This window comes from Microcaecilia unicolor, chromosome 1 (assembly GCF_901765095.1).
Source record: "Microcaecilia unicolor chromosome 1, aMicUni1.1, whole genome shotgun sequence".
Classification (NCBI taxonomy): domain Eukaryota; kingdom Metazoa; phylum Chordata; class Amphibia; order Gymnophiona; family Siphonopidae; genus Microcaecilia; species Microcaecilia unicolor.
Genome location: NC_044031.1, coordinates 304,490,553 through 304,515,137, shown reverse-complemented (window position 1 = coordinate 304,515,137; position 24,585 = coordinate 304,490,553). Strand labels below are relative to the sequence as shown.

The following is a 24,585-nucleotide window of genomic DNA, read 5'->3' as shown; positions in this document are numbered from 1 at the left end:
TCAAAGAGATGGGTCTTCAATAGTTTGCGGAAGTTGGTTAATTCGTAGATCGTTTTCAGGTTGCGTGGTAGCACGTTCCAGAATTGCGTACTCATATAGGAAAAGGTTGATGCGTGCGTTAATTTGTATAGGCCTTTACAATTAGGGAAGTGAAGATTAAGGAATGTACGGGATGATTTTTTAGCATTCCTGGGTGGTAGATCTATTAGGTCTGACATGTAGGCTGGAGCATCACCATGTATGATCTTGTGAACTAAAGTACATACTTTGAAAGTGATGCGTTCTTTGAGTGGGAGCCAGTGTAGCTTCTCTCGTAAGGGTTTTGCACTTTTGTGTTTTGATTTTCCGAATATGAGTATGGCTGCTGTGTTCTTGGCTGTCTGAAGTTTTTAAAGTATTTGCTCTTTGCAGCCTGCGTAGAGTGAGTTGTAATAGTCTAAGTGACTGAGTACCAATGATTGTACCAGGTTGTGGAAGACAGTTCTTGGGAAGAATGGTCTTACTCTTTTTAATTTCCACATTGAATGGAACATCTTTTTGGTTATGTTTTTCGCGTGATTCTCAAGTGTTAGGTGCCGATCAGTAGTAACTCCGAGAATTTTTAAGGTGTCCCAAATTGGTAGATTTAGTTTTGGTGTATTGATAGTGGTAAATTTGTTCGTGTTGTATTGGGAGGTGAGTATTAGGCATTGGGTTTTTTCTGCATTAAGTTTCAGCTGAAATGCATCTGCCCAAGTATGCATGATGTGTAGACTTTGGTTGATGTCGTTGGAAATTTCTCTTAGATCTTGTTTGAATGGAATGTATATTGTTACATCATCAGCGTAATCGAATTTGATGTTACTTGATATGAATGTGTGGTTAGGAACCCCTTAAACCAATTGAGAACGATGCCTCCAATGCCGAAGTATTCGAGGATGTGTAGTAGAATTCCATGATCAACCATATCAAAGGCACTTGACATATTGAATTGTAGGAGTAGTATGTTTTTGCCGGTTGCAATCATTTGTTTGAATTTTGTCATGAGCGTAACTAGTACTGTTTCAGTGCTGTGGTTAGAACGAAATCCTGACTGGGAATCGTGTAGTATTGAGAACTTGTTCAGATAGTCTGTGAGTTGTTTGGTCACCATTCCTTCCGTTATTTTGGTTATTAAGGGAATGGACGCTACTGGTCTGTAGTTGATTAATTCACTAGTATTTTTCTTTGCATCTTTGGGTATGGGGGTGAGTAGAATGTTTCCTTTCTCCTTTGGGAAGAGTCCATTTTGTAGCATAAAGTTCTTGTGGCTCGTTAGGTCTATTATAAATTGTTGAGGAGCCGATTTCATAAGGTTATTTGGGCATATATCTAGTTTGCAGTGAGATTTGGCGAATCTTTTGAGCGTTATGGAGATGAGGTCTTCCGATAGTATCTCGAATTCAGTCCAAGTCCTATCTGCTGGGTATACTCCAGGGTCTGGGTCTAGACAGTCTAGAAGTACAGCGTATTCAATGGGGCTGACCGGTATTTTGAGTCGCAGTTGTATGATTTTCTCCTGGAAGTACTTCACGAGGTTGTCGGCTCCTGGTGTGTCTTTACTGTTGTTTGTGACTGGTGTGGTGTCTAGTAGTTTATTCACAAGTTGGAAGAGTTTGTGTGTGTCCTTGTAATTTGGTCCAATTTCAGTTTTGTAGTATAGTCTTTTGGTTTGTCTTATGGTGTATTTGTATTTTCTTCGGAGTTGTTTCCAAGCATTAAGTGTGAGATCATCTTTCTTTTTGTTCCATGCACGTTCTAATTTTCTGACTTGTGTTTTGAGTTTTTTCAGTTCTTCATTGAATCATGGTATTGAGCTCTTTCTGTGTGAGGTTCTGGTTTGAATTGGGGCAATATTGTCTAGTATTGATTTGCATCTATTATCCCATTCTACGAGGAATTGGATTGTGTCTGTCTTTGTTGTCCATCCGTTGTGGTAGATCTGTTGCCAGAAGTTAACCGGGTCTGGTTTTCCTCTCGTGGTGTAAGTTTTTCGTATTTGTTTATTAGGTTAGTCTTTCGTTCTCCATTGGAGGGAGATGTGTGCTTTATAGTGGTCTGACCACGGTGTAGGTGTCCATTTAGTGTTTGTTAATTTAAAGTTTAAGTCGTGATCGAATTTATGTGTAATGATGTCTAATGTGTGTCCTTTGGTGTGCGTTGGTTGCGTGTTTGGTTCGTGCAGTTCCCACAATTGTAAGAACTCCTTACATTCTTGGGTGCTTGTTGTGGTGAAGTCTTCAAGGTGTAGATTGATATCTCCTATTATGATGAGGTTTGAGGTAGAGACACAGGTGTTCGAGATAAAGTCCATGAAGTGTGTTTGGGAGTCTTGCCAGTTGCCTGGTGGTCTATAGAGTATAACTGCATTAAGGTGTTCCTGTAATTTTGGGTGATTAATTCTTACCGAGGCAATTTCAAGTTGTGGCAGTATGGATTGGGCTGTATTTGTGACAGTGAATTCAGATTTGTATATTATGGCTATTCCTCCTCCTCTTTTTCCGTTTCTTGTCCAATGGGTAATTTTGTATCACTTTCAAACTTCTTGTCCTTGTATACAAAATCCACTCCACTGGTGAACCCTCTTTCCTTTCTTGCCTTCTGACCCCTACTGCCCCTCCAGAACTCTACAGTCTTTGTAACAGAATTGACTCATCGTCCCCTCCTTTCACAAGATCACTTCTAGTACTACCCGGTGCTCCACTTTCTCAGTTCAGGGCCCTATCCTCTGAAACCAACTATTGCTCAGTTTCAAGGTTCTGCCCTCCCTGTCCCAATTTAAATCAGGACTTAAGAATTTTCTATTTACAGACGACTGGTGACCTGCAGGCAGTGTACTGGTTAACACAGCTATCCATTTGTTCTTTTTTTTTTTGTTACATTTGTACCCCGCGCTTTCCCACTCATGGCAGGCTCAATGCGGCTTACGTGGGGCAATGGAGGGTTAAGTGACTTGCCGAGAGTCACAAGGAGTTGCCTGTGCCTGAAGTGGGAATCAAACTCAGTTCCTCAGTTCCCCAGGACCAAAGTCCACCATCCTAATCACTAGGCCACTCCTCCACTCCACTCTTTCTTTCCCCCTCTTTTCTTATTGACATTGTAGTTCTCTCCTTCTCCTCATGTTGCTAGTCTAGTATGTCCTCTCCTCTTTCTCTCTGTATTTTCTTTCTTTAGATTGTAATCCACTCAGGCACTCTTTTAATGGGTGGGATAGTACATTCTTTAATAAACTTAAAGCTTGATGCTGAGTGTTGACTGTGGCTGCCAAGATTGGACATCCTCTGATCACCTCCCAGCGGTGAGAATGGATTCATCATTGTCCTCATTGATGTTGAGGGATTTTTATGCCAAGTATTGGTCCAATCGGTGGGACCATATCCTGGAAGTGAATACTCTGAGCACAGATAGGTTTGTTAAACATCTGTTTAGCTTGTGCTTAGCATGGAAGGTTTTTTTATGCCTATGAAGTTACTGCCCTTTGAACCTATATTTGTTTGAAGACATTAAAGGTCGGGCTCTGAGGGTTTTTCCTTACATATTATTTAACCTTTATACTTCTACAGTGCAAGAACACATTTATTGAAGAGTTTCTTCTATCCTTTTATTTGGTTTAACAATAAACACTGAGGATCCATGTATATCAAGAGAATGGAATCAAAGCAAAGCATATGACCATGCAGATTACACCCCTCTGTCATATGTTTTGCTTTGATTTAGAGGGGTGTAATCTGCATGGAGTGGCAGATACAGTCCTAAATGAAGGCACAGAAAAGGTAACCTGTATGTTCTGCACACAGTGACAATATGATTCTAGCTACCTAGATGGGCCGTGCTGGTCTTTATGTGTTTTCTATTATTCCTTAGCTTCAGCAGCAGATGAATCCAGGAACTGGTGGGTTGTATCCGCCTACCAGCAGGTGGAGATAGAGAACACTGAAAGAAGACAGTGACCTTGTGTGTATAGGTCCTACCATCCTCCTTATATCTCTATCTCCAACAGGTGGTGGACAGAGCTTGCCAGCTCCTGGATTCTGTCTTTAGGGGACTCCTGGATTTCCCAGTTGAGCTGGGGGTGTGTGGCTGAGGGTGCCCACTTTGAAGGCATACTTGCTCTGCGAGTCCCTGCCTTACCCTTTTCTCCCCGTGTCCCAGTTCTGCCTCTCTGTGCTGTTTTCTGCTGTGTATTTCTTCCATTGCTTTGCTCACAGCAAAAAAAAAAAAATGATCTAACAGCTGCAGCACTATCCCAGATCCGAGCTCTCTACGACCGGGTGCTGGAGCACTGGGACGCCATTTCAGCTCCTCCGGGGAGTGGCCGCTTCTGTCCTGTTCAACTCATCGGGGTGAGTCTGATTTCTTGCTTTCCCCTGCTCCTAGCGTTGACTGCCTTTTTTTATGGCGGCAGAAACGGTGAAGCGCTGCCCTCGCTGTGGCAATAGGCGCAGTGCAGTGAGTCTTTGCAGCACAGGCTGCCTAGATAACTCGGGGTCAGCATGTTTGCCGGTGGCTGCAGATGCAGATTTTTCCTGTGCTGCAGCTCTCGGCGTGGGCGCCATCTTGGAAGCGCCAGCGGATCCCGCTAGTGAGGTGGCTCGATTGGAGGACCTCAGAAAACAGGCTGGGGGCCTTGTAGAAGGTGCTATTTCTTCTAGGGAGAATCGGGGGTCGATGGATCCATGTACTGTTTACTTGGAGGGGCAGGGAGACCTGTTTTCTCCTGAGTTCATTCTTCTGATGCATCGGGCCTTCTTGTTAAAAAGGGCCTCCCCGAGTTCTCCCTGTCTACCTCTTCAGCTTTCTGTTGCAGCTGCCCCGAGTAGTACTGCCCCTGAGGAAGAGCTGTTGCCTCCAATGCCTGCAGATCTGCCTGCACTTAAGCGCAAGCGAGTACTGTCAGTCTCGGACGTGGCTCCCTGGGTTCGCATTCCCCCCCTCTGCCCCTTTTTGAGGATGGAGGGCCTAGAAGAGGGAGAAATTTTGTCTGAGGAACAGGATGATCCAAAAGCGGTCCGTATTTTTCATAGGGAAGAGCTTCCCTCTCTTATTACAGATGCTTTGCAAGCTCTCAATATTGAGGATTCGGAGGGGGGCGGCAGCTTCTTCAGTGACCTTCAAGATGGCTAGCACCAGAAAGCCTGCGTGAGCTTTCCCAGTTCACGAAGCCATTCAGGAACTAATTTCTGCTCAATGGATGGAGCCTGATGGGAGTCTAAAGGTGGCTAGGGCTATGGGCCACCTCTACCCGGTGGGTGAATCGCAGCTGAGCCTTTTTGCGTTTCCCAAGGTAGACTCTCTGGTGACAGTAGTCACTAAGAAAACCACTCTCCCGGTTGAGGGAGGGGTTGCGTTGAAGGATATGCAGGACCGCCGTCTAGAGGCGTCCTTGAAGCGCTCCTTTGAGGTTTCGGCCCTGGTGCTCAGGCGTCTATTTGTAGTTCATATGCGGCCAGAGCTTGCCTTTCTTGGTTACAGCAAGCGGTAGAGCAGAACTTGGGCAATTCTTCCTCTTTGGCAGATGTTGCGCCTCATATGGAATTGGGGCTGGCATACTTGGCTGATGCCCTTTATGATTTTGTGAGGGCCTAGTTACAGCTAGGCATTTCTTATGGCTTTGCCATTGGCTGCAGATATGGCTTCGAAACAGCGCCTCGCAAAATTGCCCTTTTGGGGAAAGCTTTTCTTTGGTGAGGACTTGGACAAGATTGTTAAGGATTTGGGTGATTCCAAATCCCAGCACCTTCCTGAAGACAAGCCAAAGCTCGATCCCAGGGCCTCCTTGTCGAAACCAAGGTTTTGTGACGCCTGGTGATACTGCCCTGGGCGAACCTCAGGCCCTTTTTAGCGTCCCAGATTTCAGCAGCATTCTTCCTTTCGTTCGGACAAGAAATCTGCTTTGTCAGCCCAGACGCAGGGAGGCCCAGGCCGTGCTACCCAATGATGGGGTACCAGTCCACTCTTCAATTCCGGGCATAGGGGGCCGATTGTCCCTCTTTCTCAAGGAGTGGGCCAAAATCACCACAGACCAATGGGTTCTAGATTTGATCAAGGACGGCTACAAGTTGGAGTTTGTGGCGCCTATTGGAGGCGCCTTTTGGAATCAAGGTGTTGCACAGCTGGCAGAAGGGTGGCTGTGAGCATCACGTTGCGATCTCTTCTGGACTTGGGGGCAGCAATCTGAGCTTTGCGTAGGACGATACTCCATCTATTTTGTGGTTACCCGGAAAGGAGGATCTTTCAGGCTGGTGCTCGACTTGTGCAAAGTAAACGAGTCCCTGAGAGTGAGGCATTTCCGCATGGAAACACTTCTTTCTGTTATAGCAGCGGTGCAGCCCAGGGAGTTTCTTACCTTGCTGGATCTTAAGGAGGCATATCTGCACATTCCAATTTGGCCTCTTTATCAGCGTTTTTTGTGCTTCACAATCCTGGGCCAGCATTTTTAAGTTCCGGGCTTTGCCGTTTGGGCTGGCCACAGCACCTCGCACCTTTTCCAAGGTGATGGTGGCAGTGGCTGCGTTTCTGCAGAGAGATGGGATCAGAGTCCATCCATATCTGGACGACTGGCTAATCCATGCGAATTCCGCGCAAGAGAGTCAGATGGCCATAACCCGAGTGATCAAGGTTCTCCAGTCCCTCGGGTGGGTCGTCAACTTCCCCAAGAGTCAGCTGACCCCCTCTCAGTCTCTCGACTATTTGGGAGTCTCTTTCAAAACAGCTCTGGGATGCGTCTTCCTTCCTGTCAACAAGCGTCTCAAGTTGCAGTCCCAGATCCTCCACTTGATGAGCCTGCCTCGACCTCGAGCTTGAGATTATGTTCAGGTTCTTGGCTTGATGGTGGACACTCTGGAGGTGGTTCCGTGGGCGAGGTCGCACATGAGGTCCCTGCAGCAGGCTTTGCTCAGTCGCTGGTCTCTCATGTCTCTGGAGTATCACTGTCGGCTGGCTTGGACTCCAGCGGCCTGGGACAGCATGATGTGGTGGCTGTCCAAGGTCAATCTGCGGCGGGGGATGCCGCTCGGATTCTGGTGACCACCAATGCCAGTCCTTCGGGATGGGGGGCTCACTGCCTCCACCATTGTTCCCAGGGACTGTGGTCGGCTGTGGAGTTGAGTTGGTCCATCAATTGCCTGGAGTTGAGGGCAATTTGCCAAGCCTTTCTAGCATTCCACGAGATCCTGGAAGGTCAGGCAGTGCGAGTTCTGTCAAACAATACGACAGCGGTGGCCTACATCAACTGCCAGGGGGGTAAGCAGAGCAGAGTGTTGGCCTTGGAAGCCGCTGCCATTCTGTCTTCGGTGGAACATCATCTCCAGCTTTTGTCCCCAGCTCACATACAATGTACAATGTCCGGGCTGACTTTCTCAGTCACCATTCTCTCGATCTGGCAGAATGGGAGCTGGTGACAGAGGCCTTTCTTCAGATTTGCCACAAATGGGGCACTCAAGGGATCGACCTCATGGCGTCCAGCTCAAATGCCAAGGTGAAGCAGTTTTTCAGCAGACGAAGAGAACCCGGGTCTGCAGGGTTGGATGCCCTGTCACAGCCATGGCCTTCGTCCACTCTCCTGTATGTGTTTCCTCCGTGGCCCTTGATCAGCCAGGTGCTTCACCGGGTTCGGCTTCACTCGGGTCTAGAGGTTCTTGTAGCTCCAGATTGGCTGCGTCGACCATGGTATATGGATCTGAGGCGACTACTGGTGGAAGCGCTGTTCCGTCTTCCTCTGCTTCCCGACCTACATCAGGGACCAGTGGCTATGGAAGATCCTTGCCGCTTTGGTCTTATGGCTTGGCTCTTGAAAGGGTGAAGTTGAGGAAGAAGGTTTATTCTAATGAGGTCATTGCTACTTTGCTGAGGGCCCTGAAGAGGTCCACTACTACAGCCTATGCCCATGTCTGGAGGGCCTTTGAGACTTGGTGTTCAGCTCACGCTTGGTCGGTGTTGTGGGCTTCGGTTTCCCAAATGTTGGCCTTTTTGCAGGAGGGTTTGGAGAAAGGTTTGGCCTACAATTCCCTTCGGGTTCAAGTGGCTGCACTGGCGTGTTTTCAGGGCCGTGTGTCTGGTTCTTCATTAGCTGCTCATCCAGATGTGGGCCGGTTCTTACTCGATGTTTTATGGCTTTGTCCTCCATTGTGTACTCCGTGCCCTACTTGGAGTTTGAAGCTGGTGCTGCAGGCTATGCAGTTGGCGCCTTTCGAACTGAATCGGTGAGCTTCGGAAAAAGATCTTACTCTCAAGACGGTATTTTTAGTGGCTCTAGCATCGGCGCGTAGAATCTTGGAGTTTCAGGCCCTCTCGTGTCGAGATCCATTTTTGCAGTTTTCGGAGTCTGGAGTCACAGTGCGGACGGTGCCTTCTTTTCTCCCTAAGGTGGTTTACACGTTTCATATGAATCAACCTCTTTTTCTCCCTTCCTTTAGAAAGGAGGGCTACCCTGATGCCTTTCGGCAACTACGCCTTTTGGACATCCGTCGCGTTCTGATTCAGTATTTGCAGATGTCGAACGAGTTTCAGAGTTCTGATCACCTGTTCGTTCTGCTTTTGGGTCTGCGGCAAGGGTTTCCGGCTTCTAAAGCCACTATTGCTCAGTGGCTCAAGGAAGCGATCATTTCAGCTTATATTCTGGCAGGGAAATCTCCGCCGGAGGCATTAAAGGCACATTCCATGCGGGCTCAGGCCTCCTCATGGGCGTAGACCAGCATGTGTTAAATTCTGGAAATTTGTCGGGCGGCTACTTGGGCATCGCAACAATCGTTTGTGAGGCATTACCGCCTTGATGATGTGGCGCGACATGATGCAAGTTTTGGAGTGGAGGTCCTCTCACGAGCAGCTGTGGTTTCTCACCCAGTTTAGGGAGTGCTTCGGTACATCCCACCAGTTCCTGGATTCATCTGTTGCTGAAGCTAAGGAAGGAAAAATTAGGACTTACCTGATAATTTTCTTTCCTTTAGTCGCAGCAGATGAATCCAGGGTCCCTCCCTGTATTCATGCTGTGTATATTTAAATGACATTTGGAAGAGAAGGTTCGATGGGTTACTCACTTATGAGTTTGGCTTACTCCAGTTGAATGAGGTTGTTTTCTTGTGAGTAAAGTTTTGTCTCTATTTCTTCTCTCTGCTTCGGAATATGTTCTATACTGAGGATGGTAGGACCTATACACACGAGGTCACTGCCTTCTTTCAGTGTTCTCTATCTCCACCTGCTGGTAGGTGGATACAACCCACCAGTTCCTGGATTCATCTGCTGTGACTAAAGGAAAGAAAATTATCAGGTAAGTCCTAATTTTTCCTTATGTTATTATGGAGCTCATTTTCAAAAGAGAAAAATGTCCAAAAAGTGGCATAAATCTTCATTTGGGTGTTTTTCTCACAAAAACATCCAAATTGGTATTTTCAAACCCAATTTTTAGATGTTTTTCTATGAAGTCCGTCAGAAGTGCGTTCAAATCAAAAGGGGGAGTGTCAGGGGCATGTTAAGGGTGGGATCTGGGTGTTCCTAACACTTGGACGCTTTTCAGCCATAATGGAACAAAACAAAAGTGTCCAGGACTAAAACTAAGACATTTTGAGCTAGATCTGTTTTTTATAATGAATAAGGCACAAAAGGGTGCCCTAAATGATGAGATGACCACTGGAGGGAATCAGGGGTGACCCCCCAATAACCCCCAGTGGTCACTGACTCCCTCCCACTCCCAACAAATGTGAATACAAATATGATTTAGTAGCCTCTATGACAGCCTCAGATGTTAGACCCAGGTCTGTTAGAGCAGCATGCAGGTCCTTGGAATAGTGTAATGGTCAGTGCAGTGCAGTGCACCATGGAGTGGGAGACTCTGGTCCCTATCTCCCTCTACCTGTCACATTTGTAGGGGAAACTGTGAGCCCTCCAAAACTCACCAGAAACCTACTGTACCCACATACAGGTGGCCCCTTCACCCATAAGGGCTGTTGTAGTAGTGTACAGTTGTGGGCAGTGAGTTTTGGGTAGGTTTTGGGGGGCTCAGCAGACAAGATAAGGGAGCAACGGTGAGATGTGTACCTGGGAGCATGTTTTTGAAGTCCACTGCAGTGCCCCCTAGAGTGCTCCATTTATCTCCAGGGATATCTGGGACACCAGTCTACTAAAACTGCTGACTCCTCCTACATCCCAATGGCTTGATGTTCTACGTTTTTCACTTGGACTTTTTTTTTTTTTGAAAATGGACTAAAAAAGAAAACTTCCAAAGCACAAAGCCTTGTTAGAAACAGTATTTTCAAAAACAAAAAGACGTTTTTCTCTTTTGAAAATGAACTTCTTTCCTATTCAGATTTTGGACGTTTTTTGCAAAATGTCAAAAGTTGGACTTAGATGTCATATTGAAAATGCCCCTCCATGTATTATTCTTATTATTAGATTTTTTTAAAGATAAGGTTAGCTGTCCATTAAAGAGCTAATGAGAAAAGACAACTTGAGCTTTGTATGTCTTTTTCTTTGTACAGTAATTGGATATGTAGAAAAGGGATGTAAGCAGTAGTCCATTCCCTTATTCTATACCAGACTACTGCAATACTCTTTTTCAAGGTTTCCAAATTGCAGATAGTAGACTTCTCCAATTGATCTAAAATACTGCAGTCAGGCTCCTAATAGGTGCACATAAATGGGACCATGTGACTCCATTGCTAAAACAAGGATAAGAATTCCATTTAAAATGCTAACTGTGGTCGGACCAGTTGCAGTTTTCTTTGCGTTGGCAAACCTCAGGCCTCCCCAAGCCCTGTCAAATTCGGCAATATTACACTAGAGGCGTCATTGACCTCAGCCTATTCTGGAAGTCCCTTTACAGTTGCGGCATGGACTTGCAACCAACTACACCCACCTACCTCTCTGACTGGGAATACCGCTGCAAGGTTGTGCTGGACCATATTGCACCTATCCATCTCAAGACTTCCTACATCCGCAACTCTACACCCTGGTTCTCAGCTGATCTCAGAGCCTTAAAAACAGAGACAAGACGTCTGGAAAGATCTTGGCGTAAGCGACCATCGGATGTTGCGCTGGGTGCTTGGAAAAGCTGTCACCGCAGGTATAAGTATGCCATCCGGCAAGCAAAGCGAAAATACTTTTCCACTGTGCTACAGTCTGCTGGCCGGGACACCACAAAAATATACCGGCTGATAAACTCTTTCCTTGACACCCGTACTCTAGAACTCTCCAGTGCTGATCTTCCTTCTGCTTCACAGCTTGCAACTTAATTCAATGAGAAAGTCCAGACCTTACGATCTTCAACTGTTGGCTGTCTCTCTGATGTGGACGACTTCCTGGAATCTTTGACTATGCCTACGGGTGTCTGCCCGGCTGATCACATTTGGACCAACTTCAGCCGCCTATCACTTGACAAGGTATCCACTGCTTTACTTAAGTTGTCCAACAAACCCTGCAGACTGGATGTTTGTCCGGTTCATCTCCTGAAAATTGCACCAAAGTGTTTTGTTGAAGATCTGACTAGTTACCTCAACTTCATGTTAAGTACTGGATCTTTCCTGCCAGGCCATGGTAATATCCTTCTCACCCCCATTCGGAAGAACCTAAAGATTAAACCAGACGTCATCTCTAACTATCGCCCAGTGGCTTTGATACCCCTAGTTACCAAGTTAATGGAGAGTATGGTCAACGCCCAGCTCAACGAATTCCTGACTGCTTTCGAAATCCTACACTACTCTCAGTCTGGTTTCCGAGCTCAATATAGCACCGAGACTGTCCTGATCACCCTCTTATCTAACTTTAAACGAGAGCTTTCCATCGGATGGAAGGTTCTACTGCTTCAATTTGACATGTCTAGTGCCTTCGATATGGTGGACCATGAAATCTTACTTCATCTGCTGGATTCTTTTGGCATTGGAGGTCCTGTCTTACACTGGTTTGTGGGCTTTTTAACAACAAGAACTTACCAGGTCTCAGTGAACTCGGCTACTTATGACCCGTGGAAAGCCTCCTGTGGGGTTCCGCAGGGCTCTCCACTTTCGCCTGCTTTATTCAATATTATGTTGATGCCTTTAGCTGCCGCTCTCGCAAAACTGGGCCTCAATCCTTTCATCTATGCCGACGATATTACAGTCTACATCCCCTTTCGCACCACCATGTCGGAAATTGCTCACCTCATTGATGCCTGCTTCTCCACCATAGAACATTGGGCCCAGGTCTTCCGTTTCAAATTAAACAAGGACAAGACACAGTGTCTCATCCTCACCCCAGTACTTGACACAGTGTTCCCAGTAATGGGCTCGGCCCTTCCGATTGCCACCAGCCTGCAGCTTTTAGGAGTGCAACTTGACACACACCTCCAGCTGGACACTCATGTGCAGTTGGTCTCAAAAAAAATGTTTCATGCCATGTGGAGTCTTCGGCGCATAAGATACTTCCTTACTAGAGATTTGTTCCGCACACTTGTCCACTGGCTTGTCCTCTCCCACTTGGACTACTGCAGCGGAATTTATGCGGGCTGCCAGGCCTCATTGTTGAAAAAGTTCCAAACAGTTCAGAACACTGCCGCGAGACTCATCCTAGGAGAGCGACGCTTTGCACATGCCGAACACTTGCGCTTCAAATTACACTGGCTGCCTGTACAGGAGCGCATTGCCTTTAAGCTCTGCTCCTTGACCCATAAAATCATCTATGGGCTTGCCCCGGAATATATGCACCCCTTGATCGATCTTCCGCCCAGGAATGCCAATCCTGCTGCTCGTTCCTACCTCCATCTGCACTTCCCAAACTGTAAGGGTGTCAAGTACAAGAAGATCTTCGCCTCGTCCTTCCGCTATTGGAGCCCTAAGCACTGGAATGCTCTCCCGCATCACCTCAAAACTCTTCAAGAAGTTGTTGAAGACCCACTTCTTTGCCAAGACCTACTCCTCACTTTATACCGCTGCCTGATGCACCCTCCCTGACCCCTATCCTGCTAGTTTGCCCTTTTAGATGCTTTTCCCCCTGCTTACTTCCTGTATACTTTTCTAAGTTTCCAATTTTGTAATCTTATTAACGTTTTGTAAGCCACATTGTGCCTGCATGAGTGGGAAAATGTGGGATATAAGCGAACAATAAATAAATAAATAAATGCCACACTGGGAAAAGACCAAGGGTCCATCGAGTCCAGCATCCTGTCCACGACAGTGGCCAATCCAGGCCAAGGGCACCTGGCAAGCTTCCCAAACGTACAAACATTCTATACATGTTATTCCTAGAATTATGGAATTTTCCCAAGTCCATTTAGTAGCGGTTTATGGACTCAAAGTACTTCTTAGAGCCCCTTTTGACTCTGTATAAACTGTCAAGAACCTGACACTTCTAAGAATGACACTATGAGGGGCATAATCGAACGGGGCTCCCAAGTTTTCCTGATGAGCTCTTGGTTTTTATAACCTCTCACCACACAAAAACTTAATCCTATCCATATCCTACCAATCTCCATCCCCTTCCCCCTTATTCCTAACAGTCTTTCAGTATCACTCCTCGCCGAGTTAGAAGAGGTCTAACATTTCAGTACTAAATTGCTGCTGCATCTTATTCAAAATTAAACTTCTTGCCTTCAGAATAAGAGACTGTATGTAAGGTTCCCAGCCTGTTTAGTATTACAGGACCAGCACTCTGGAACAGCGGTTCTCAACCCAATTCAAGGGACATATCTAGCCAGTCAGGTTTTTGGGATATCCACAATGAATATGCATGAATTAGACTTGTATAGCATAAAATGGTGCATGCAAATATATCTCATGCATATTCATTGTGGATATCCTGAAAACCTCACTGGCTAGGTGTGTCCCGAGGCCTAGTTTGAGAGTCTCTGCTCTGGAATAATTTACCTCTGTATCTTTGACTAGAGTCCTCATTCAAAAAATGCAAAACAGTTCTTAAAACTGACTTTTTTGAAAAACCTTTCCAGTAATGAGTGTCCCTCCGTACTACCAAGAGACAGTGGGATGAGGTTTAGACCTGGATTATAATACAGAATAGATTAATCTAATCTATGTCCTTTTCCTCCACACTATCCTTTTTATAAATTGTAAAATTCTCTATCTTTACCTCACTTTTTTCCCTACTCTCTACCCTCTATCTTAATTATATATTTTTTAAATTATAAATATTGTAAACTGCTTCACTGGAACCCTAATAAGTGGTATATCAAAAATTAAATAAACATGAAACTTGAAAACTAAACTGATATTGCCAGGATGTCCTTAAACTATGCTGCCCACACATGCAACTCAAAGGTTTAGCTTTTACAGTGATGCCTCTATTGGAATGGTACTAAATTTTGCAGTTTAACTGAAGATCTGTTACTGTTCTTTCCCTTTTACATTTAGTTCTGGTACATCTGATAGTGGAGCTGAAGTCAGAACAGTTTGTGCATTGTGTGCTAGATGAGTGCCACAAACAGGTCAGTGAAGTTTACTTTAAATGTCCCTGTATAAAGGGAGAAGTATGGTCCAAGGACCTGTCATCAGTTCATATCTGACTTAGGTTGCAGTGACCATCTGAAAATTGTTTAGTGAACTTTATGAAATGATTTGGTAGTCTCAGATTATATCACTAAAAGCCACTATCAAAGTTTTTAAATATATTATTTTTATTGCTTTCAAACATAGATCAACATTATATAGTGAATGCAACATAAATGATTTACCTTACCCAATTTTCGTAACAAATTGAAGCAGCCACTGAAAAGGCAAACCTCATTCCCCCTCCCCCTTCTCCTCATCACATCCCATCCTTTTCTCAAATGAGGTTGATCATAATTACACATACTGAACATCCCCACCCCCTTCCACCACTTTTCCTTCTTCTGGCTCCCCCATATCAAATACTATGTTTGTGAATATTAAAAGTTTAAAATACAACTAGGAGGATTAGAAGGTACAGTTAACCAAAAAGGCTCCCAGGTCTCTTGAAATTGACATCCAATTAGACTATCCAAAGACGAAATCCTTTGTTGTTTCCATCTCATTTGATAAATAAGCTGTGAACACCAGTATTGAAGTGTTGGGACGCTTGTTGAAAAAAGTTCTTAATTCCTGTAGGAATAGGATCAGAATATATGTAGAAATGGGGGGAAGGCCGACAGTCGCTCAAAAGAGCATGGTTCGGGATAAGGTATCTTTCAAAGATATCACCATAACAGGGAAGATAGAGTATCCTGATAGTGAGGTTGCAAAAGAGATTGTAGTAGATCGGGTATCTTTAAATAACAATAAAAATCAGACAAAAGATTGCCAATTAATACTGTCAAGTACTAAGCATGATGTACTTAGGAACAACAAACATAGTTTGAAATGTCTATATGCGAATGCCAGGAGCCTAAGAAATAAGATGGGGGAGTTAGAATATATTGCACTAAATGAAAAATTAGATATAATAGGCATCTCTGAGACCTGGTGGAAGGAGGATAACCAGTGGGACACTGTCATACCGGGGTACAAATTATATCGTAGTGATAGGGTGAATCGGATTGGTGGAGGGGTAGCATTGTATATTAACGAGAGCCTTGAATCAAATAGATTGAAAATTCTGCAGGAAGCAAAACACTCCTTGGAATCACTGTGGATTGAAATTCCATGTGCAAAGGGGAAAAGGATAGTGATAGGAGTGTACTACCGTCCGCCTGGCCAGGACGAACAGACGGATGCGGAAATGTTAAAGGAAATCAGGGACGCAAACAAACTGGGCAACACAATAATAATGGGGGATTTCAATTACCCGCATATAGACTGGGGTAATGTAACATCTCTACACGCAAGGGACATAAGATTTCTTGATGAAATCAAGGACAGCTTCATGGAACAGCTAGTTCAGGAGCCGACAAGAGAAGGAAAAATACTAGACTTAGTCCTTAGTGGTGCTCATGATCTAGTGCAGGGGGTAACGATACGAGGGCCGCTTGATAACAGTGATCATAATATGATCGGTTTTGATATTGGCATTGAAGGAAGTGAAACTAGGAAATCAAGTACGCTAGCGTTTAACTATAGAAAGGGTGATTACGACAAAATGAGAAAAATGGTGAAAAAAAGACTGAAAGGAGCAGCTCGCAGAGTAAAAAACTTGCATCAGGCGTGGATGCTGTTTAAAAACACCATCCTGGAGGTTCAGGACAAATATATTCCACGTATTAGAAAAAAGGGAAAAAAGACTAAACGTCAGCCGGCGTGGCTAAACAGTAAGATAAAGGAAATCATTAGAGCCAAAAAACAATCCTTCAGAAAGTGGAGAAGAGAACCAACTGAAAGTAACAGGATAGATCATAAGGAATGCCAAGCCAAATGCAAAGCGGAGATAAGGAGGGCAAAAAAGGACTTTGAGAAGAAATTAGCGTTGGAAGCAAAAATACATAGTAAAAACTTTTTTAGATACATTAAAAGCAGGAAACCGGCCAAAGAGTCGGTTGGGCCGGTGGACGAAAATGGTGTTAAAGGGGCGATCAAGGAGGACAAAGCCGTAGCGGAGAAATTAAATGAATTCTTTGCTTCGGTCTTCACCGAGGAGGATTTGGGGGGGACACCGGTGCCGGAAAGAATATTTGAAGCGGGGGAGTCGGAGAAACTAAACAAATTCTCTGTAACCTTGGAGGATGTAATGGGTCAGTTCAGCAAGCTGAAGAGTAGTAAATCACCGGGACCTGATGGTATTCATCCCAGAGTATTAATAGAACTAAAAAATGAACTTGCGGAGCTACTGTTAGAAATATGCAATCTGTCCCTAAAATCGAGTGTAATACCGGAAGACTGGAGGGTAGCCAATGTTACTCCGATTTTTAAGAAAGGTTCCAGAGGAGATCCGGGAAATTATAGACCGGTGAGTCTGACGTCGGTGCCGGGCAAGATGGTGGAGGCTATTATTAAGAATAAAATTGCAGAGCATATACAAAAACATGGACTGATGAGACAAAGTCAGCACGGATTTAGTGAAGGGAAGTCTTGCCTCACCAATCTAATGCATTTTTTTGAGGGGGTAAGCAAACATGTGGACAATGGGGAGCCGGTTGATATTGTATATCTGGATTTTCAGAAGGCGTTTGACAAAGTGCCGCACGAAAGACTCCTGAAGAAATTGCAGAGTCATGGAATCGGAGGTAGGGTATTATTATGGATTAAGAACTGGTTGAAAGATAGGAAGCAGAGAGTAGGATTGCGTGGCCAGTATTCTCAGTGGAGGAGGGTAGTTAGTGGGGTCCCGCAGGGGTCTGTGCTGGGTCCGTTGCTTTTTAATGTATTTATAAATGACCTAGAGATGGGAATAACTAGTGAGGTAATTAAATTCGCCGATGACACAAAATTAGTCAGGGTCGTCAAGTCGCAGGAGGAATGTGAACGATTACAGGAGGACCTTGCGAGACTGGGAGAATGGGCGTGCAAGTGGCAGATGAAGTTCAATGTTGACAAGTGCAAAGTGATGCATGTGGGTAAGAGGAACCCGAATTATAGCTACGTCTTGCAAGGTTCCGCGTTAGGAGTTACGGATCAAGAAAGGGATCTGGGTGTCGTCGTCGATGATACGCTGAAACCTTCTGCTCAGTGTGCTGCTGCGGCTAGGAAAGCGAATAGAATGTTGGGTGTTATTAAGAAGGGTATGGAGTCCAGGTGTGCGGATGTTATAATGCCGTTGTATCGCTCCATGGTGCGACCGCACCTGGAGTATTGTGTTCAGTACTGGTCTCCGTATCTCAAAAAAGATATAGTAGAATTGGAAAAGGTACAGCGAAGGGCGACGAAAATGATAGTGGGGATGGGACGACTTTCCTATGAAGAGAGGCTGAGAAGGCTAGGGCTTTTCAGCTTGGAGAAGAGACGGCTGAGGGGAGATATGATAGAAGTGTATAAAATAATGAGTGGAATGGATCGGGTGGATGTGAAGCGACTGTTCACGCTATCCAAAAATACTAGGACTAGAGGGCATGAGTTGAAGCTACAGTGTGGTAAATTTAAAACGAATCGGAGAAAATTTTTCTTCACCCAACGTGTAATTAGACTCTGGAATTCATTGCCGGAGAACGTGGTACGGGCGGTTAGCTTGACGGAGTTTAAAAAGGGGTTAGATAGATTCCTAAAGGACAAGTCCATAGACCGCTATTAAATGGACTGGAAAAATTCCTCATTTTTAGGTATAACTTGTCTGGAATGTTTTTACGTTTGGGGAGCGTGCCAGGTGCCCTTGACCTGGATTGGCCACTGTCGGTGACAGGATGCTGGGCTAGATGGACCTTTGGTCTTTCCCAGTATGGCACTACTTATGTACTTATGTACTTATGTATTGCCCAAATAACAGTAGTGGTATATAAGTTACTGTACAATCTCAGATAGTTGCTACTGTCCTCAAAATATGTCACCAGAGAGGAAGTGACGTCACGAGGCTGAATGGAAGCCTGAGCTCTTAGCTCCTACACTTCCCTGCTTTTAATTAGCAATATCTGCTGCCATTGGTTCCCGTTTTATTATCTGATTGCAAGGTGAGGCTGGTGGTGTTACAGAGATCGAAATGAGCAAACATGCAGGCTCGCAGCCTAGAGAGGGTGAACGCAGTTCGGTGAGGAAGTCAGTGAAGGGTTTGTCACGCCACGTGTCTCTGGAGCCAGGTCGCTCTTCGGGATTGGAATCGGCGTCTAAACTGGAGATTTTGGAGCATATGGAAGATATCAGCACTGAGCTACACGAGATAGGGGGTCGGGTCGAGACTCTGGAGAAGCGGGTAGATGAGCAGGCTGAAAGGCTAACGGTGATGGATACTCGATTCCTGCAAATGTCAGACCAGGCGGAAGAGATGCAATACAAAATCGATGATTTGGAAAATCGTGGTAGGAGATACAATCTCTGGTTCCTTGGGGTGCCGGAAAACATATGGAAGATGTGCCAGCTGTGGTCCACGCGCTATGCGCCAAAATTCTGGGAGACTCCCTGGAAGCAGAGGCGGTGGAGATAGATCGAGCGCATAGGGTGCTTGGCAAAACAAGTGATAATAGACCACGAGACATTGTTGTGCGTTTCACGTCATTTGCTTTTAAAGAGAAGTTGTGGATGAAAGCGCATCAAATACCACATTTGGAATACAAAGGTCACGGTATTTCAAGATTTGTCGCTATTTACCCTGGCCCAAAGGCGAGCAATGAAGCCAGTTTTAGAGATTCTGCAACAAGAGAAAATTACATACAGATGGTTGTTCCCGTTTGCTTTGTGTTTTGTTGTCAGTGGTAAGCAGATCTGGTCTCGGAGGTCCGCGGAGGCATGGAAATTTCTGCATGAGGCAGGATTAACTACAGCGGCTGCACCGCCGAGTGGTATGGCTCCCTCGTCGAGGGTACAGTTGTAGAAGTGGAAGAGGATCCCATAGAAGGCTAAGAAACAGCGCGACCAAACTTGACTATGTTTTCATTTTTACTATCATTAACTTGTGTTAGCGGTTAAGGAGCCCTGGTTTTTGGGTAGCAGTTTATATAATTTTTAGGTTCAAGTGCTTTAGTGAGACGAGGTGCGCTATGTGGGGACTGATGTGTGGTCAGATGTTATATTTGAGGGTATGTTAAGCATGTGGGGGGGTGTAGATGGGTTGATTGTGAGCTGGGAGGGGGGTCTGTTTAGCTTAAGGGGGGATCTTCCTGATTTTCCCAGTCAGGGCCTTAGGGTGCTGTCTGGTGGGGGTATGAGTGGTGTGTGGGAAGGGATGGAAGGGGTGGGGAGGGAGGGAGGAGGGGGGAAGGGAAGGGGTGGCTCATGTAAGAATGGTGGCTATAAGGGGCTCCTGGGCTTGGTAGCTGGTCTTATAGGTTTGCCAACTAGAGGTTTGGTATGACTGCGGATCTAAGATTTTTGTCCTGCAATGTGAAAGGCCTGAACGCTCCACAAAAACACCAGAAGTTGTTTAAATAACGTGTCCATTTTAAACCATAGGTGGTATTTCTCCAGGAAACACATTTGAGAAGGGATCACAAAAGGTACCTAAGCCTTTCCTCAGTATCCTCACATTTTCTGTGCCTCTGCGATTGATGGGTCTAAGAAAAGGGGGGTAGCCATTTTGATACACTCATCGCTGCAGTTTCAGGTTGTGAAGGTGAAGCGAGATAGTGAGGGGCGATTTTTGTTATTGAGTGTATTGTTGGGGGATCTTGCTATCATGCTGGCATCAATTTATGCGCCTAATGAAGGGCACCCGCTATTAGATAGGTTGGGTTCGCCTTCTGGGGTGGATGTCACAATTTCCCAAGCTTTCAATAGATTTGCTAGAGATATGGGTATAACAGATGCCTGGCGGGTTTCCCATCCGGGGGTCCGGGATTATTCGTTCTATTCTCATCCCCACGATACTTACTCTCGTACTGATTATATTTTGGTAGATGTCTCTTTGACTCACTCTGGATGGTCGGCAGACATTGGAACAGCACCTCTGTCAGACCACACTCTGGTCTGGGTTGGTCTCCCCTTGCTAGGTGGTGAGGAAAAGGACAGGAGATGGTCCTTGAACAATGCTCTGCTAAAAGAAGAGGAAATCATGGCTGGTTATAGGCAGACATTGAAAGATTATTTGGAGTTCAATGTTAACTCGGGACCTCCATTGAGGGTTGTTTGGGATGCGCTTAAAGCGGTCACTAGAGGTTATTTCCTCCAAAAGGCTAGTTTTAGGGCTAGGCAACAAGGATGGAGGTTGCTAAGTGTTTAACGCAATTGAGTCTTTTATCAGAATGCCACAAGGTTTCTCATTCAGTAGAAACCTTGAGGGAGATCCAGGCGTTGTGCTTGAGATTGGATCAGACGTATTCTGATCAGTTGAAGTTCCTTAGAGATCGCCAGAAGCATTCTCAGTTTGTCTTTAGTAATAAACCGAGTAGGGCTCTGGTGGTTAAACTGAGACAGTCATGGGTTGATAGAACTATTCTTAAGATGCGAGACAAGGAGGGTAGGTTAGTGAATAACTCTACACAGATCAGGGAGAAATTTCAGTCATTTTATCAGTCGCTTTACACCTCAGAAACTGTGTCTTTTTGGGAAGCGACACAGGAATTTTTCTCAAGAAGCTCTTTTCCTGTACTTACAATAGATAAACGAGAGGCATTAGAGGGGAAGGTTTCAGTAGAGGAGGTTACTAAGGTGATCAAAGCCCTTCCAATGGGAAAGTCACTGGGACTTGACGGGTTATCAAATTTTATAAGAGTTTTCGGGGGGAATTGTTAAGACCCGGGTAGTGAGCCCTTGTTCCATGACTGAGCACGGTAGAAGAAGGGCAGCGCCGTACTCGGTCAGGCAGCCGGACAACCCCTAGCTTCACCTGGGAAGCGACCACCGTTCCCTGGGAGTTGAACCCCCAGGTGCGGGTGGCCACCAGGACTTTGGGATACGGACGGGGTTGAACAGCCACTGACCTGGCTGGTGGATAGTAGAGAACAGTCCTAGGGTCTAGGCAGGCAGCAACACAGCGAGTAGTCGAGTTCAGTCCCAGGGTCTAGGCAGGCAGCAACACAGCGGGTAGTTGAGTTCAGTCCAAGGGTCTAGGCAGGCAGTAACACAGCGGGTAGTACAGTTCAGTCCAAGGGTCTAGGCAGGCAGTAACACAGCGGGTAGTCGAGTTCAGTCCAAGGGTCTAGGCAGGCAGTAACACAGCGGGTAGTCGAGTTCAGTCCAAGGGTCTAGGCAGGCAGTAACACAGTGGGTAGTCGAGTTCAGTCCAAGGGTCTAGGCAGGCAGTAACACAGCGGGTAGTCAAGTTCAGTCCAAGGGTCAATCCGGAAAGCAAGTAAGCACGTAGGCAGCAAAACACACGATATCAAGCACCAAACCTCTATAGCAATAGAAGCCGAAGCGAAGACTGAAGACGACTGCAGTTCTTAAATAGTTCCTCCATCAGCAGTAACTCTGAGCAGCTGAAGAGAACGATCCAGATTGGTGGCTGCTGGAAAAAGGTGGAGTAGTGGCGAAAGGCGGCCAATCCCGCACCATCAGGCGCAGCGAGGGAACTGCGCCGGAAGCAAGCCTCACTTCCGGAATGCCAACAGTCCGCGTGGCCCGCCACCATGGCCATTACAATATGGCGGGCCAACGTCAGCATGGCCGGCCTATCTTGACCTGTCACCACGATCGGCCTGGCATGGCCGGCCATCACGACCGGACCGAGCAATGGCATGGCTGGCCATCACGACTGGACAGAGCAAGACCGCCGCCGACAACCCGCATGGCCGGCCACCGTTACTGGGATTGCGCTCAGAGGCGAACCGGCCGCGCAGGCCGCACTGCAGGTGAGGGACGTAACAGGAATTTGCACCCATTTTGACAGAAATTGTGAATGCGGTCTTAGAAAGCGAAGGATTCCCTTCATCTATGATGGAAGCCTGGATAGCAGTAATACCCAAGCCGGGTAAAGATGTGACTGAATGTGCTTCCTATTGACCCATCTCCATATTGAACTCTGATATAAAAATCTTAGCAAAGGTCTTGGCAAATCGTCTGGCAAAAGTCATGCCTGATCTAATACATCCGGACCAGACAGGTTTTATTCCTTATAGACAAGCATCAGATAATATTTGTAGAATGGTTAACTTGCTACATATTGCTAAGAAAAGGAATCTTCCTGTTTGTGTACTGGGACTGGACGCTGAAAAAGCCTTTGACAGAGTTCATTGGCCTTTCATGTTCCAAGTGTTGGACCGTTTTAGAATTGGTTCAGGTTTCATTATGTAGATTTGGGCTCTGTATATGTCACCTAAGGCTTGTGTTAGAGTGAATGGTGGTAATTCTCAGATGTTCCCACTGTCCCGTGGAACTAGACAGGGATGTCTTCTATTTCCACTGCTTTTTGCACTGGTTATGGAAAGTCTTGCCATGTACGTTCGGTCTGACCCTAATGTATCAGGTATTCAGGTTGGGGATGGGGAGTACAAATTGGCACTTTTTGCGGATGGTATGCTTCTCTCTTTGAAAAAACCATTACTCTCATTGCCAAACCAGATGAAAAATTTGTCATTATACTCAGCAGTTTCGGGATTTAAATTAAATGTGAGTAAGTCAGAGGCTCTAGCAGTTGGAATTTCTCGGCCGGTGTTGGAGTCACTCCAGCAATCTTTTAGTTTCAAATGGGTAAAGGGAGGGATAGCTTACTTGGGGGTTACTGTGACTCCTAATTTTTCAGAGTTGTTCTCGGCCAATTATCCACCCCTTTTGAAGGCTATTTATAGAGATTTAGAGAGGTGGGATAATATGGACTTATCTTGGCTGGGTAGAATTGCGGTATTGAAGATAAACGTACTACCTTGTTTGATGTATCTGTTCCAAGTTTTTCCTATTAGGATCTCTAGGGGCTTTCTGTTGGGGGTACAGAATAAATTGGTGCGCTTTGTGTGGGCAAACAAGCGCCCTCGATTACCTAGGTCCTTGCTCTACAAGGATAGGAGGAAGGGGGTTTGGGGGTCCCAAATGTTCTGTGGTATTATAGGGCGGCTCAAGCGCGAGCTGCTTTTGAGTGGTACCAGGATCATCCTCATAAGTTATGGGTGAAACTAGAGAGGGGAGAGGTAGGCCCTTGTCTGCTCCATGCTCTAATGTGGATCCCCAGCAAGCACAGAGTGCTGTGTAAGGATTTGTGTCCATCCATCTCTTCAACTTTCTTCTATTGGGATGAGCTGTTTGCTAGGAAGGGTGTGGTGTCATCTAAATTATCACCAATAGCGGACAATCCTCTCTTCCCCCCTGGTGTTTCCCCGGGGACCTTTCATCGTTGGGGTACTCTGGGGTTGGTATCTTGGGGTCAGATACTTGAGGAGGGTCGTTTACTTCCCTTTGAGTCATTGAAAGAGCAATATGCTCTTTTATCAACTGAGAGGTTTGCTTATTGTCAATTGAGGCATTTTCTTAGCTCCAAGGAGATTTGGGCCTCTTTGGTGAGGGAGGACACGTTCCTTGAGGATCTCTGTGAAGATTCTACAACTACCAGGGGTCTTATTACATGTTTATACTCTTTTCTCCGAGGACAAGCAGGCTGCTTGTTCTCACGACTGGTTGACGTCCACGGCAGCCCCCACCAACCGGAACAAAACTTCGCGGGCGGTCCCGCACGCAGGGCACGCCCACCGCGCATGCACGGCCATCTTGCCGCCCGTGCGCGACCGTTCCCGCTCAGTCTTTTCTTTTCCGTGCTGGAGAGAGCCGTGTTCGTCTCTCTGTCTGTCAGCCCCGGAAACCGGATCGCGCCTTAGCCGCAAATTTTTTCTTCTTCGTTTGTTTTTTTCCTTTATTCTGTTTTCCTTTAAAAAAAAAAACTTTGTTTCCCCCCCTCGTAAACGTCTAGCAGGGGGCGCTTCGTTGCGGCCTTGTGGCCGCGCGGTCGATTTCTTTTCGGGTGTGCTTTTTACCGCCACCATCGACGACTTTGACTTCGCCGACGCGATTTTTCCGTCGATGTCCTCGAAGGTCCCGAGTAGATTTAAGAAGTGTGGTCAGTGCGGCCGGCATATCTCGCAGACCGACACTCACGCTTGGTGCCTCCAGTGCCTCGGGCCGGAGCACGATACCAAGACGTGCACCTTGTGTCTCGGTTTACGGAAACGGACACAGGTGGCGAGGCAAGTTCTGC

The 24,585-nt window shown here is 46.0% G+C and overlaps 1 protein-coding gene across 1 annotated transcript in view; it reads left to right on the top strand.

Moving 5' to 3' along the window:
* MEI1 (meiotic double-stranded break formation protein 1) overlaps positions 1–24,585 on the top strand; it is a 669,052-nt gene that overhangs the window by 35,753 nt on the left and 608,714 nt on the right. The window contains exon 4 of the mRNA XM_030213469.1: positions 14,349–14,422. Within this exon, the coding sequence (XP_030069329.1) occupies positions 14,349–14,422 (74 nt within the window). The remainder of the gene's footprint in view (positions 1–14,348; positions 14,423–24,585) is intronic.